The sequence below is a fragment of the Hyperoodon ampullatus genome (assembly GCF_949752795.1).
Source record: "Hyperoodon ampullatus genome assembly, chromosome: 1".
NCBI lineage: Eukaryota > Metazoa > Chordata > Mammalia > Artiodactyla > Ziphiidae > Hyperoodon > Hyperoodon ampullatus.
Window position 1 is genome coordinate 68578510 of NC_136914.1, and position 16003 is coordinate 68594512.

General features: G+C 46.0%; 1 protein-coding gene across 3 annotated transcripts in view; it reads left to right on the forward strand.

Annotated features, from left to right (window-relative positions):
• The window catches only part of SH2D4B (SH2 domain containing 4B), a gene marked incomplete at its 5' end in the record, with an annotated part of 75366 nt that overhangs the window by 27607 nt on the left and 31756 nt on the right, over positions 1-16003 (forward strand). For all 3 annotated transcript variants that reach the window (XM_079705407.1, XM_079705408.1, XM_079705409.1), the window contains one exon: positions 8096-8243. In XM_079705407.1, coding sequence (XP_079561533.1) covers positions 8096-8243 — 148 coding nt within the window. The remainder of the gene's footprint in view (positions 1-8095; positions 8244-16003) is intronic.

A 16003-nucleotide genomic window follows, 5' to 3' on the forward strand; every position in this document is an offset into this window, starting at 1 on the left:
TTTTCTCTCTTTTCTATTCAAGGCCACTCCCTTTTTCTTTTTTGTCCTTTAAGGCTGGAGTTCTTTGGCCGCCTCATGACATCCTCCACAACTAGAGAAACTATCGCTGCCTTATTCCCGATCAGGTTATAACCGGTGGGAAAACCTTCCACTTTCCATTTTCTCTCGAAAATTGTAGGCTTTATCTGAGTTTCTCTTGGACAAGGCTGGCATTGACAAGGCAGCGTGGTGTGTGGTTTACCCTTTCCCCATCACGGATCATCACAAACCCTCCCTTCATCAATTCGTTAATTCACTCACTCTTTCAGTCAGTGTTGTGGAGCACCCAGTATCTGCTAGGCCCTGTGCTGGGAACTGGCGATGGAGGAATAAATGACACAGGCCTGGCCCTGTCCTTTGGGAGTACATCATCCCACAAGGCACAATGGTATCACTGGGGCCAGGCTAAAAAAAAAAACGACTAGACCTTCCAGTAAAAGCATCTGTCTCCGTGACATTTTCCATTGGGGTGAGACGGGCCAGGCCTCTGTGTGCTCCTGCGGTGTGCTGTTACTGATGGGTTATCAGGAGAAGGGGGATTGAATAAGCTGGACAGCTCAGAGGGCTTTGGGCTTGCCAGAAAAAAGCAATCGACTCCTAAGGTGGAAGGCGAGTGTTTTTGCCTATCTGCCTTTTGGCTGCATTGGCCTTTGGCTGCTAAGCCTAAGAAAGATGGCCTTTTCTTCAGTCATCACAGATGGGCCAAATGACTCTGAAAGTAGCAACAGTGAAAGTTTTCAGGCAATTTTAGCTGTGAAGGTTGAGCATTTTAGCAAAACCAGGGCGAGAATAATGTAGTACTCTTTATTTGTAATTGAAAGCGTTTTCTTGTGTCGACTCATCCCTGTGAAGAGCTTGCCTTTGTCACAGTAAGTTACCAGTTGTTTTCCTTTGAGATGGAGGTTGATGCAGGTTTCTGGCTCTTAGGTGTTGTCTTAATCTCAGGAGGAAAGGGTTGAGTGAACAGTGGCACTGCCATCCATCTATCTATCTATTTATTTATTTATTGGTAGTGATTTTTTCCCATCTTTATTGAGGTGTAATTGACAAATCAAAATTGTGTTTAAAGTGTACAGTGTGATGTTTTGATATACATGTACATTGTGAAATGATTACCCAATCAAGCTAATTAGCATATCCATCACTTCACCTAGTTACTTTTTGTGTGTGTGATGAAAACACTTTAAGATTTACCCTGAGAAAATATCAAATATACAATACAGTGTTAATTTATAGTCCTCATGCTGTACATTAGATGTCCAGAATTTATTCATGCTGCATAACTGAAACTTTGTGCCTTTTCATCAAACACAGCTTAAGTATCTATAGACAGAAGAATAGATAAAAGAAGTAGTATATATGTATATACGGTGGAATATTATTCAGTCTTAAAAAAGAAGGAAATCCTGCCAGTTGTGACAACACGGATGAACTTGGAGAACATTATGCTAAGTGAAATAAGCTAGACACAGAAAGCCAGATGTTGCATGATCTCACTTAAATGTGGAGTCTAACAAAGTCGAACTTGTAGAAGCAGAGAGTAGAATGGAGGTTGCCGGGTTGGGGTTGGGGGAGTGGGCACTGCCATTGACCTTGCTGCTTCATGTCACCACAGCTGGTTGGAGTAGGAACACTGAATTTAATTTGAGGCGGTTGGTCAAATGCTATTTATCTATGGTACGCCAGTCATGACCCTTCAGTGTCCTTGTTATGGGTTAAATTGTGTCCGCTTAAAATACATATGTTGAAGTCCCAACCTCCAGTATCTTAGAATGTAACTATATTTGGAGCTCAGATCTTTAAAGAGGAAATTAAGTTAAAATGAGGTCTTTAAGGTGGGCCCTAATTCCCTATGATTGGTATCCTTAAAAGAAGAGGAAATTTGGACACAGACATGTATGAACACAAAGGAAAGACCATGTAAAGACACAGGGAGAAGATGGCCATCTATAAGTACTTTGTTATGGAAGCCGGGTAAGCTAGTGCACCCCTTATCCTTACAAGGGAGTAGGACTAGGGGGTTGAAGCCCCTCTGGCTTTGACATGCCTTGACTGCCTGGATTTTCCCTGAGATCCACTCCTGTCTGGAAGACTCCTGGGGGCAGATGATGGATCTATAGTCCCCGGGTGGAAGCTGTCTTGGTCGGTGCCCTGTGTATTGCGTGATGTGGTGACCACAGTCAGATCAGGGATTCCTGGGGGAGGAATAGAAACCCAGTGTGTAAACTGTGAAGTGCTGTGCCAGTGTGATGCTTCATTTTTGTGCTTCCGAGACGCTAGTGACTGATGAAGGTGAAATACAGCTTTGGGGTAAGATTCAACTTCTGCTTTGGAGTCAGACAGACCTTGGTTCCACTTTTGCATCAGTCATTAACTCTCTGTTCTAGTATTTCCCATCTTAAAACCAGCCAACCAACACACCCTCCCTCCCCATTTCTATCTTAACCCCATGTTCCCCTCCGGCTGCCACTTCCTGTCTCTGCTCCTTTTTTACAGGAAATGTCTTGAAAGGGTTGTCTGCGGTCACTCCCCTGCCTCCGCCACGCTGCCTGGATGGCTGCCCATCGCACCACTAGGGCTGCTGTTGACAAGATCTCCCATCACGCCCTGAGACCACGTCCTGCTGTCCCTTGTTGCTTCTCTGTCCTTATCTTTCGTGATGTCTCAGCGGCCTGAGCTCAGCTTACAACTCCCTTTTTACTTGAAATGCTTTCCTCTCTTGGCTTCCCCCACGGACGTCGCCCCTTCTGGTTTTTTATCTTACCCCTTGGTCTGCCTTCTCAGTCTCCTTTTCTGGCTCCAGCTCTTTCTCCCAACTTTTAAATGGCTTAGCGCCCCAAGACACCCTGGCTATTTTCTCTTGATCTACCTTCTTTCTCGCATTGATAACATCAAGTCCATGGCTGAGAAACATCACCCCGGAGCAGAGGACCTCTCAGTCAACACCTGCAGCCTGCACGCACCCTCAAGTCCTGGGATCACGCATCCCACGGCCCACGGCAGGCCTCTTGAATGTCAGATGGCGTCTCAAACTCATTAAAGATAGAATTTTGTTTGTTTTTCTTCCAGCCACAGTGGATAATTCTCTACTCAAACATGCCAAACCTGTTTCCAGTGCTGGGGCTACTGCACCTGTGGTTCCCTTGCTCTGGAAATTTCTTCTCCCTGAGACTCACTCATCAGCCTTCTTATTAGTTAGGTCTCAGACCAGTCCCTTTTGAGAGGACTTCTGGTCACGCAGCCTGCAGTAGCCTCCCAGACTCTATCACTTACCCTGTTTTAATTCTCTGCATGCTTTATTATTTCTGATATATTTTTTATTTTACTTGATGAGTGTTTTTCCATCATTGGAAGGCAAGCTCCGAGAGAGTGGTGCTGTGTCTGCCTTGTTCATGACTACATCCCCAGTGCCTGGAGTAGGCCGAGCCTCCTGGATGCTCAGTAAGGATTTGGTGAATGACTAGATGAAGCTGCTCAACTTCTTTAGCCCTTAATTCCTGACTCCTAGAGAGTGGGTCAATAGGAAGTTGGAATTTTATCTATGTTTTAGAATTTAAAAAAATGATCATTGAATTGGAGAAAAGTCCTCAATCTGTGCCGTTTCAGAAGCAACAAAATCCTTGCCTTTTTTTTTTTTTTAAATGAGGGACTCAAAACTCACAGTTACTGTCTTCTTTTTTTTTTTTTTTTTTTTGATCCATTAAAATATCAATGGGCTGAAAAAGTGATGAGCCACAAAAACAGAGAAAATGAGAAGAGGGAAGAACAGATGAGAAAATGTCCACAGAAGTTTGGTTTCTGGAAGACAGAGGGAGAGCGGTGCGGGGGTCAGCGGGGCTCCTTCAGGAAGAGGGCTGGTGGCACTGAGCCGACTCAGTCCAGAGTCCCCACAGGCTCGGGACTTGGGGGCAGCAGATACATGAAGGATGGCGCTGAGAATGTGAGATTGGTGGCAAGTTTCTATGTGGAGTGGCTGGACCCTCAGGTCCCTGCTTTCACCTGTTTCTTCCAGGCTACTTCATCCCTTCCTCTAACCAGGAGGAGATGGGGAGTTGCAAGGGCAAGGTTGGGGCTCAGTGTATCAGGCTGAGTGGAGACAGCAGATGGGGGGCAAGTGGGAAACAGGGGGAGCAAGCAAAGGTCTGAACTCTGAACAGTGGGACCTGCAGCCAGGGTTGCCTGTAGGGTGTACAGGCCTGGCAACTTTTTTTTTTTTGGCGGCGTTTTTGTCTATAGCAAATTAACAATTTGAACTACATAAAATCAGTCTATTAGCTCTATTCTGGTGGCCCAGTTTCATGTGATCCTATGATAAAAATATTGTGTTGGCCAGTAGGATTCATCTGCTTTCTGGGCCACCCTTCTGGAACCAGGGCCTGGCCACTGGGCCCCAGGATGACTCCATAAATATGAATCCTGGAGCTCCTTGGGGGTACTTGGTTAACCCCTTGTGTGCAGGAGAGGGGCAGAGAGCACCTTGAAGGGGAGAAGGAGGCACTAGGACTCATGTGGGACCTGGTCTGGGCTTGGGGCATCTTACCTGGACCACACTGCTGCCCCTGCCAGTCCTGGGGGTACTATTTCTGGCCAGTCTTGGGGGAACTTGCAAGGGAAATTTGCAAAAAGGCACCTCAAAGCATCGGTTTCCCATGAAGTGTGGGGCTTAGGTTAGGGGTCCTGCTTGCTTGAGTCTAAGGGCTGTTCTACCTGCAGCCTGCATCCTACCACAGACTCCTGGGATGCTGGTGGTCTCATACCACCCAGGTAGGACAGAGAAGACACTGAATAATCTCAGAGGAAGGACCTCCAGTTACTTACATTTGAGGGTCCTCAATGAAATGGCTGATCCTTTTTTTTTTTTTTTTTTTGGTGCGGTACGCGGACCTCTCGCTGCTGTGGTCTCTCCCGTTGCGGAGCACAGGCTCCGGACGCGCAGGCTCAGTGGTCATGGCTCACGGGCCCAGCCGCTCCGCAGCATGTGGGATCTTCCCGGACCGGGGCACGAACCCGTGTCCCCTGCATCGGCAGGCGGACTCTCAACCACTGCGCCATCAGGGAAGCCCAAATGGCTGGCCCTTCATCCAGTCTTCCTAGAGTTAAGCCCATCTCTCAAGGAAACCCTGACTACACACTCTGAGTCTCTGTTTCAGATACATACTTAACTTTCTCTCTTGAATGTGAGCAGTCAGGGAACATCAGACATCAGAGGAAAGCCTCCAACACAAATGACAGGCGCCAAATAAAACAAACTTAAAAGAAAACAAAAAAGCAAAGAAGAGAGGAAACAGATCTAAATCAGAATATGGGGGAGAAAAATCTCTAAAATCCTCAGAGATGAGCTATTGCATTCATGACACAATTTCAGGGTGTAACGAAGCAAAAAGAAACAACCAAAGAATAAGAAAGAGGGCTTGAGAATTACAAATGTGCTAGCTGACATAAAAAATTCAGTAGAAGGCTTGGGGGATAAAGTCAGTGAAATCAGCCAGGAAGTAGAACAAAAAGACAAGAGACGGAAAATAAAAGAGAAATGATAAGGCACTTATAGGGTCAAATCAGGCAGTCCAGCAGTTGACACATAGGAGTTCTAGAAAGAAAGAGGCAAAATGAGAGGAGAAGAAATTATCACAAAAATTCTAGGCAGAGATATATTAGACTAGAAGAACCTGAAACTCCAATCGAAAGCATCCTGAGTGCCTAACACAATCAATGAAAGAAAATCCACATCAAGGCACATCTATTAAAAAGGTTCAGGGACTTCCCTGGTGGTGCAGTGGTTAAGAATCCGCCTGCCATTGCAGGGGACATGGGTTCGATCCCTGGTGCTGGAAGATCCCACATGCTGCGGAGCAACTAAGCCCATGCACCACAACTACTGAGCCTGCGCTCCAGAGCCCGCGAGCCACAACTACTGAAGCCTGCATGCCCTAGAGCCCATGCGCCAAAACTACTGAGCCCATGCGCTGCAACTACTGAAGCCGCGCGCCTAGAGCCTGTGCTCTGCCACAAGAGAAGCCACTGTAATGAGAAGCCCGCGCACCACAATGAAGAGTAGCCCTCACTTGCCACAGCTAGAGAAAGCCCGTGCACAGCAACGAAGACCCAATGCAGCCAAAAAAAAAAAAAAAAAAAAGGTTCAGAATTCAGTGATAAAGAGAAAAATTAGTGCCTTATGCAGAAGAATGAGAATCCAAGTGCTGGATGCTGGAAGACAAGATAGTAAAGTCTTCCAACTTCTGCAGGAAAATTTTTTTTTTTTTTTTTGGTGGCACGTGGGCCTCTCACTGTTGTGGCCTCTCCCGTTGTGGAGCACAGGCTCCGGACGCGCAGGCTCAGTGGCCGTGGCTCACGGGCCCAGCCGCTCCGCAGCATGTGGGATCCTCCCGGACCGGGGCATGAACCAGTGTCCCCCGCATCGGCAGGCGGACTCTCAACCACTACGCCACCAGGGAAGCCCCGGAAAATTATTTTTAATCAGATTCTATGCTTAGCTAGAAGTTACATGCGAAGGTAGCATATAGATATTTTCAGACAAGACTCTATATAGACGTATAGATTGTATATAGATCTATCTATAGATATATATATAGATAAATAAATACATATATATATATATATAAATATAGACATTTTCAGACAAGTGTCTCTCTGTGCATCCTTTTCTGAGAGGTATTGTGAGCTATGTTGCTGCAAAATGAGGACGTGGACAAGAAAGAAAACATGGAACAAAGAAACGGGCTTCAGCTCACGGGAGGCTGAGAGGCAAGTCCTGAGAGGACAGGCGGACAGGAGACCTAGATGGCAGCCAGCTGAGATGGGGAAGGAGAGATGCATCTGGGGGGCGGGCGTCCCTTGGAAAAGATCACTGCTGTATTGTTTGTTATAAAAAAAAAAACACTTGGTTAAACACAGAGAAAGATTTACTGCAGATCTTAGAGAAGTTTGGCAAAAATTCAACACTCTACTTCAAGATAAAGCAACTAGTAACTCAGGAAAGAAAATTATTTGAAAGAAAAATCATCACACTGCCATGTTTTACTGAATTTCAGATGTCATTAATTGTAAAATCTATGATTATTTTAAGAAGAAAGAAAAAAACTGTTGGCTATGAAAAAGGCAAGTAGTAAGTTGTAAGACATACATATTTTAGAGATATTAGAAAGTTAAAAAATGTAATTCTTAGAATTGGTGGAAATAGCACCCTATTTGGCGTTACAGTGAACTATATTTAGTTCTGCACCCATGTTTGATTTAACCACAAATTGTGATGTAAATCTATTGTGAGGGTAAGGAGAGGAAAAGTATGGGTATGTACCTGTGTGGGAAATATAAATGCTAAATACTCATGTACCAAAAAAGAAAGGTAGTAGTTAATGTCTAGAATTGATAAATCAAGAATTAGCAGCATTATTCAGACATGGATGTAACCACATGAAGGAAAGCTAAAATAATTGAGGATGGTGACCTCTGGGCAGTAGATGAGGGTGGGGTAGGTTGGGGTGAAGTGGATTGGAGAATTGATGTTTTTTTTACAACAAGCCTTTTGGCATATAATGCATGATTGACATGTGTGTGCATGTTGCTTTGATTAAACAAAGGTAGAGGAAAATACACACATGGCCTTTTTGGAGCTTGAAAGCAGGACAATAATTGGAGATTTGGGGCCCCCCCAAACCTGCTCTCTCTCTGAAATATCTTCTCTGAAAATAAGGATAAGATATAATCATATCCTGCTTAACTGGCCTCCAGGAAGACCAGGAGCCCCTCCCCATGCCTACCCTCCCCTCTTCCCCAACAATGGAAGTGTGACCAAGGGTGGCCCAAAGTCCTCTTACTATTGCAGAAAGCTTTAGTGTCTTCAAATCGTTCACATGTTTCAGGCCATTTGATCCTTACCATGGCTCAAAAATTAGGTGTAAGTATCACCGTTTCATGTGCATAGAGACAGAGCCTGGAGGGGCACCACTGGCCCACCTCTTCCCGTGACAGCTCGGCCCTTCCCTGCCCGTGCCCTGTTGCCGTCACCTAACGTCACCCTGTCCCCGTGGTATCTTAGAGGAAAGAGGAAGAGGAGAGGAAGCGAGGAGAAGAGCAGATTCGCCTCCAGGAAGAGCAGAGGGCGAAGGAACTCTACTGGACCCTGAAGCAGGCCCAGCTGCAGAGCCACCCCAGTGAGAAGGAGGAACGCGAGTGGGAAGAACAGCGTGAGTAGAGCTTGTCTCTTGGGGATTGCGAGGCCGGCCTGCCTTCTTCACCCACTCTCCTCCCACCTGTCTATTTGCTCAGTCATCATTCCAGTTCACTCAATCAGCCCAGAGCCTTTGCCTGGGGTCAACCATGTGTGTGGTCCTGCTAAGGGCCCAGGGGGTAAGGGCTCCATCCTCAAGGAACTTACTTGCCTGTTGGGGAGGTTTCTTATACTAAAGAATAAAACCCTACATTTACTGAGTTACCAATAATTTTCTGACTCTGTGCTAAGCCCTGGGGATCCAGAGATGAGGGATCACGGTCCTTATCTTGGGGGAACTCACTGGCCAGACAGGAGACAGACACACAGGCTAAGGGCTTTGAGGGAAAATGCACACGTTCTGTTGGAGCACATGGTGGCTATCCTGGTGGCGTTTCAGTTGAGTTATGAAGTGAGGCTTGATGGTGGCATAGGGATAACAGACAAAGAAGCTGGAGAGGGCCCTTGGGAAGGAGCACCCAGAATATGACAAAGGAATGTGGTGTGCTTAGGAAGTTAGAGATGTATGGGGTGACTCTTCAACTTGGAGAGTGTTGGGGTGGTAAGAAGTTAGGTGGGAAAGAGAGGGTGGAACCAGGTTTGAAGGGTGGCGTTTTAATATGTTCTTGAGATTTGCTTTAATCGGGTATGGTTAGACATTCAGACATGGAAATGACTGTCTTGCAGGAAGAAGTTTTTCCTCACAGATTCCTAGACATGGAGAGCATGGCATGCCAGGCAGGGCCACATGGGGAAGCACGAGGGTGAGTCAGGAGACAGAGGGAGCAAGGGGAAGAAGTGGGCAAGAGCCTTCACTGTGGTTTCTTTGGAAAAGGTAAGGTAGGGCAGGGTAAACAGGCTTAGGATTGGCTAGTATGAATAATTTCAGCAGGCTCTGGGGTCCAGGGGCTGTCTCTAGTTCTCTGATACCTGGCCCTGGGCTGGTTATGGCAGATGGATAGATTGTGGGGTGTAAGAACTAGATAAAAGAGGTGGTTGGAATGTGGGCTTTGCATTGGTTAGTTTGCATTCAAAAGGCACACTTGCACGTGAGTCCTTTACTAGCGTTAGGAATTCACTAGCTCTTGGAGGGGCAGTCTCTGAAGGATCGGCAAGGCCCCAGATGTCAAAACTTTGAAAAATACAGAAAATAAAAAGGCACGATTAATATAGGTGTACACTGGAAGCTTCTAAAGGTGAGTGACATGCTTCTGGCTGGGTTTGGGAGTGAAAGGAACTAGGGCCACAGCAGGGAGAGCAGAGATGTGAGGTGCCTTCTGCTGGCCAGCGTTCTGGTCCTCAGCAGAGGTCCTTTTTTTTTTTTTTGCGGTACGCGGGCCTCTCACTGTTGTGGCCTCTCCTGTCGCGGAGCACAGGCTCCGGACGCACAGGCTCAGCGGCCATGGCTCACGGGCCCAGCCGCTCCGCGGCATGTGAGATCCTCCCAGACCGGGGCACGAACCCGTGTCCCCTGCATCGGCAGGCGGACTCCCAACCACCGTGCCACCAGGGAAGCCCCCTCAGCACTTCTTAGTCATCTGCCAGATTCATTAAACAGACTTAAAAAAATTGAGATGTAATTCACATACCATAAAATACATCCTTTTAAAGTGCTCAATTCAGTGGTTTCTAGTATACTCACAAAGTTGTGCAACCATCACCACTATCTAATTCTAGAATATTTTCATCACCAGAGAAAGAAACTCTGCCCACTGGCAGTTACTTCCCTGCCCCCCGCCACCCCCCCCCACCGGAAACCATTAATCTAATTTCTGTCCCTATGGATTTGCCTGTTATGGACATTTCATATAAATAGAATCATACATTATGTGACCTTTTGTGTCTGACTTCTTTCATTTAGCATGTTTTCAAGGTCCATCCACATTGTAGCATGGATCAGTCATTCACTCTTTTTTATGACTGCATAAAATTCTAATGTGTGCATATACCACATTTCTGTTTATCCATTTATCAGTTTGATGGACATTGGGTTGTTTCCACTTTTTGGCTATTATAGATGATGTTGCTCTGAGTACTTGTGTATGTTTTTGTGTGAACATATATTTTCATTTCTCTTGGATATATATCCAGGAGTGGAATTTCTGGGTCGTAGGATAACTCTATGTTTAACATTTTGAGAAACTGCCATACTGTTTTCCAAAGTGACTCTACCATTTTACATTTCTACAAGCAATGTGTGAGTGTTCCACTTTCTTCATATCCTTGTCAGCACTTGTTTTTCGTGGTGTTTTGCTTTATAGCCATCCTAATGGGTATGAAGTGCTACCTCATCGTGATTTTGATTTGCATCTACCTAACGACTGCCAAAAAAAATACTGAGGATCATAAGAAACTATTATGAACAATTATATTCCAACAAATTAGCTAATCTAGAAGAAATGAATAACTTTCTAGAAACATACAACCTACCAAGACCGAATCATGAAGAAATAGAAAATCTGAACCGTCCAGTTACTAATAAGAATATTGAATCATAAAGTTATATATGGATATTCAACCTCACAGGGGTCGGTGCCACTGACCCCGCATTATTCATACATTATTCGACTGTATTTCTTTTGGCATTATAGAGGTAAGCTTTTTTGTAAAGTCTCTTTGCTTCTACTGAGAGTTTTGAGGAAAACTGGAAGGAAAAATTAATATCAGTCCCCAAACAGAAGATACCATGCCTTTTCAAAAGCAGGTTTTTCTATAGAGCAGGAACCAGGAGATAACTGTGGGTGGCACCCTTGGTGTAGAGGTGTCCTGTCTTCATGAATAAAATCACTTGCCAGGTTTACATGCTGCAAGGCATCGATCGGCTCCCTGTTTTGGTATGAACTCATGGCAAACTGTAGTGTTTGGGAGGTCAGGGGCCTGCCGATCTCTCAAAGGATGACCGTGATGTCTACTATTGGAAAGGTCAAGCAACATTTTGATTTTGATCTTGAATGTCCAGTCTCACGGGTTGGATTTTGGCCAATTGGAATTAGGCATATACGGTCTTGGTTTTTGCATAGGAATTATTGTAATGCTTATAAATGAAAATGAAATCATTCAACCATCTTAAGTCAAACAAAAATAATAATAATAAAAGAAACATACTGGCTTTGGATAAAGACAAAAAAAGAATATTGAATCAGTCATAAAAAATCTGCCAACAAAGAAAAGTCCAGGAGCAGATGGCTTCACTGATGAATTTACTGAACATTTAAAAAAGAATTAATACAAGTCTTCCTCAAAATATTCCAAAAAATTGAAGAGGAGGGAACACTTCCAAACTCATTTTAGGAGGCCAGCATCATCTCATACCAAAGCCAGATAGAGACAATACAAGCAAAGAAAATTACAAGCCAGTACCCTTGATAAACATAGATGCAAGAGTCCTGTAATATTTTGCTACAAAATATTTGTACATTTGGAAAGGCCCCATGGAGGAAATGGCATTTGGTTTGGGAAAAGTGGGGTGGTAAATAAGGCGGGCAAGGGCCTCGCAGCCGAGGGAACAGTACTGAGCAAAAGCAAGGTCATAATGTGCATAGAACACGGCACATGCTTTGATGTGGTTGCAGCCTGGGGTTCATGGTGGGTAATGATGGAAATGAGGCTAGAAAGATAAGATGGGCAAGAGCTAACGAAGAATTCATTTGTTTAAATTTGGAATGGGTGAAAAAAGAAGGCAGGACAAAATTTATACTGAAAAAAATAGTGAACGATCACAGAGTGAAGTCACACGAGGCTACTGTGGTCTGGGGAAGGAGCACTGGGCTGGGAGCCCTGTCCTAGCTCTGCCACTTCCCGGTGTGTGACGCAGAGCAAGTTCTCGCTCTGCTCCGTTTCTCAGTTTCTTCATTTGTAAGATGAGGGTAATCACGGAGAGCTGAGGGTGAAATGAGAGGGAGGAAGCACAGGTGCTCTCTAAGTTGTGAAGGGCTGTCACTCACGAAGTGTCCCTCTTTTTTGTAGCTACACAATGAGATGGAAAGTTATGGGCTGGGCTGGTGTTTCATTGGTGCTGGAGGATGGAAATCATTTGGCCCCGGTGCTGCCTGATTGCTAATTAATGTACTGTGTGGCAACCGAAAATGGAAAAACCTACCCTGAACAGAGAAAAGATGTGATCATTCAGGCCCATGATTTTGGTTCCTCATTTTATGCTTTCTTAAAGAATGATGAGCTAAACTCTGGAGGCTGTCATTCAAACCCAGCAAAGCCATTCTGCACTCAATTAACTTAATATGAAAGATATAGTGGGCCATTAATCTACTGGGAGCAGCAGTTTTCGATAAAACACCTAAATTAAATTCTCCACGTTAGAAAAAAAGGGAATTGTTCCCTTTAATATCACTTGAATACAGAGTTAGTTATTCAGTTCAAACAGCAGAGCAGGCTCTGGCTCCTGAGAAGCTCTGAATATATCAGGCAGAAATTCACTCAATAATTTCTCAACTGTGAATTTGGAAGAGTGTGAGTTAGGTAACCTTTAGTCATCCAGAGATTTAGAGATGAGCCGGCCTGACTTGGTTAACGGTATCATTTACAAAAATTGGAGCTGTGTGACTGTTTACTCCTCCCCTCCCTCTTTTTTTTTTTTTTTTTTTTTTTTTTTTGCGGTACGCGGGCCTCTCACTACTGTGGCCTCTCCTGTGGCGGAGCACAGGCTCCGGACGCGCAGGCTCAGCGGCCATGGCTCACGGGCGCAGCCGCTCCGCGGCGTGTGGGATCTTCCCGGACCGGGGCACGAACCCGTGTCCCCTGCATCGGCAGGCGGACTCTCAACCACTGCGCCACCAGGGAAAACCTCCTCCCCTCCCTCTTTGAGCTGTGTGATCCCGGTTGTGGCCCCCCCCCCCCCCAATAACTAGCACTCTAGTGTCGCACGCCTTGTGGGGTTTCGGTCAGAGCTGAGAAAATATGTGCTCGGGCCCAGTAGGGAGTCCAGTTATGCTGGTTCTGTTCTCTTCGCTCATAAAAGGGCATGTGCTCTGGAGTCTGGGTTTAAAGTCAGTGATTCTAAAATGCCGTGCGCTTGACACAGGCAGAGCTTGAAGGGGCCTGTGGAGATGGGGTGTGGGTCTGCTGACGGGGTGGGCAGAGAAGAGTTTTGGGCTTGAAGGAAAGCTGAAGGATAGCGTGGAAGGATTTTTTCTCTCTCTGCTGATGGGATGGGAAATTGTGTAGTTGCTCCTTGGACGTAAGTTTGAACTGATCCCCAAACTCCAGGTGCCATATACTTTTGGCTTTACAGCTCAGAATGATGCCAGCGTGAGTCCCCACATGCCTGATTCATGTCCTGCTTAGGGTTCTCTCCCCTCTTGAATTACTCAGGAATCCCTGGGCACTTTATATTGTCCCCAAAGTGAAGTCTTTCTGAGCTTCACGCTGGCATGGGGAGCACTCTGGTCTTAAGGAACCCCTGAAGTTCCTCCTGCTGGCCACAGGGGGTCACTGTTGGCAGCAATCAGGATTGCAAGCAGAACAAGGATGGTTGGCAGGTGACCTCAGAAGCCTCGGGGTCCAGGTAGAGACAGCCCCTTACTTTGGCCTTGTTTAGCTGTTGGTGAGCCTCACTGGGTTTCCCCGAGGCTCATCAGAGCTCACTGTCTTGGCACCAAACCCGTCCTCTCCCCAGGTGACGGCTGCTCCAGCAGGTTGAGTCACCAGAGGCCTGTATGAATATCCTTCAGCATCCGGACCACCTGTTTCCCTTCTCCCAGGGGTCAGGAAACGTACCCTTCTCACGAAGTTTCATTTTTCCCATTTCCCTGACAAGAGCTCCTGACTCCACCCAGCCCCCATTCTTACACCACTTCCCCACCTTCACCCTTTTGTGCCTTAATGGGGCTGGACCCATCCTAAAGGTGGAATTCCAGTCCCCTTATCTCACAGTCAACATGATTATAACAACAACAATAGATAATATTTAATGAACCTCCTCCGTTTGCCCAGAACTGTCCAAGCCCCATCTATGTACAATCTCATTGATGTCTCAAAGTAACCCTACAAGGCCCTCATTTTACAGATGAGGAAATAAAGTGTAGGTATAGTAATTCAAGTTGTCCAAGGTTCCCACGAAGCAGAAAATGGAGAAGAATTTAAACACATCTACACACATACACAATTTAAATCTTTATTGGTGCCTTTTCCTGTGTATAGGATTATTCACTAATTTTCTGAGACATTATGCTATTCACCCAAGGGGTTACTACAAATTGATATTGCTTTGAAGCATTTGGTTTCTTGGCAGGCTGTAACTGCCTCATCTGAATTCTATTCAGCACTGAGTCTTTTCTGTCTGGGCAGAAGTAGGGAGAACCATGGGAAAGTGCTCTAGAGACAGGTCTCATGAAGAGCAACAGTTAATGATCTTCCAGAACCTTGTGGCCCCTGGACCTTCCCCCCTGAATCCCATAGGCACCTCTCACTCCACACATGCAAAACTCCATCCTCCTCTTCCCCCACCTGCCTCATCACCTGACTGTCAGAGGCAGAAACTTGGCTGTCATTCTGGTCTCTCTTTTTTGCTCACTACCAATCCCCAAACCACCAAGTTGTAAAGATTTGACCTCCTCAATATTCTTTGAATTTACTCCCTTCCTTCCCATTGTCCTGACATTAACCCCATTTTTCTTTGCTTAGGTTTCTTGTTTCCAAGCCTCTATTCTTGTTCCTGTCAGATTCATTTCCAACACCATAGCCAAGTCAGTCTTTGAAAAGTGCAAACGGGCATCCTGCTCTCCTGCTTAAAGCCTTTCAGTGGCGTCCATCACCCTTTGGTAAAGCACTAAAAGTCATTAGCCGGTATTTATTGGTCTCCTAAATGGCCTTTTCTGTTTCTGCATCTTCACCTCTTGTCCCCTCCCCACAGGAGCTTCCCCCCAGCCATTCTAAGAGGGATGCTCCAACTCCCTCTTGCCTCTGGGCCTCTGCCCCTGAGCTTCCTCTGCCTAGAATAGCCTCTCCTTGGTCTCTCTTTGTTGAATCCTGTGTGTCCACCAGGCTTCAGCTTAGATATCCTTCTCCAGAGGATTTCTCTGCCTGGATGAGGTGCCTCTCCGGGGCCCCGCGGCACCCTGTGCACACCCCACACAGCTCCATTCACCATTTGCTGGCGTGTTTCTTCTCCCAGGCAGTAAGCTCTCCAAGGACGTGGACGGTGTCTTGCTGGTTGCTCTATCCACATCCCCTAGCAGGAGCCAGGCAGCCAGCTGATATGGTGACCTTGTGAAAATTAGAAAAAGGCGCTGATTCTATAAGATGCTACACTGCCGTCTACCAGGAAATTGTTACATCTGTACATATCAATGATGGTCATGGGCGACTGCGCCCCCTGGAGTTGTGCAATGCACAGCTCAGGCCTGCACAGCACGGAGCTGGCACAGGGAGGCACTATACACACGTGCTGAATAAATGTGTTTTTAGTGCCCGAATGTGTTATTTAAAGTGTTAAAAACCCTGCCTCTTGCAATGACTAGCCTGGCCATATTTCTGGAGCTATGTAACTGCTCCCAGAGATGCTGCCAAGAGGAAACCCAACTCCTGCTGTTTCTCTTCAGCATTGGAGAACTGAGCAGAAGCCTAGGGCACAGGCAAGGACGTGATTCCAGGGCAGCCTGGCAGTTCTGGCAGCCCTTGGACGAAGTGGGGGATGGTCTCTATTTTCCATGGAGGGAAAACTAAGACCCAGAGAGATGAAAACTTGTCCTGGGCTAGATAGAGAGTTAGGAGCAAAGTCAA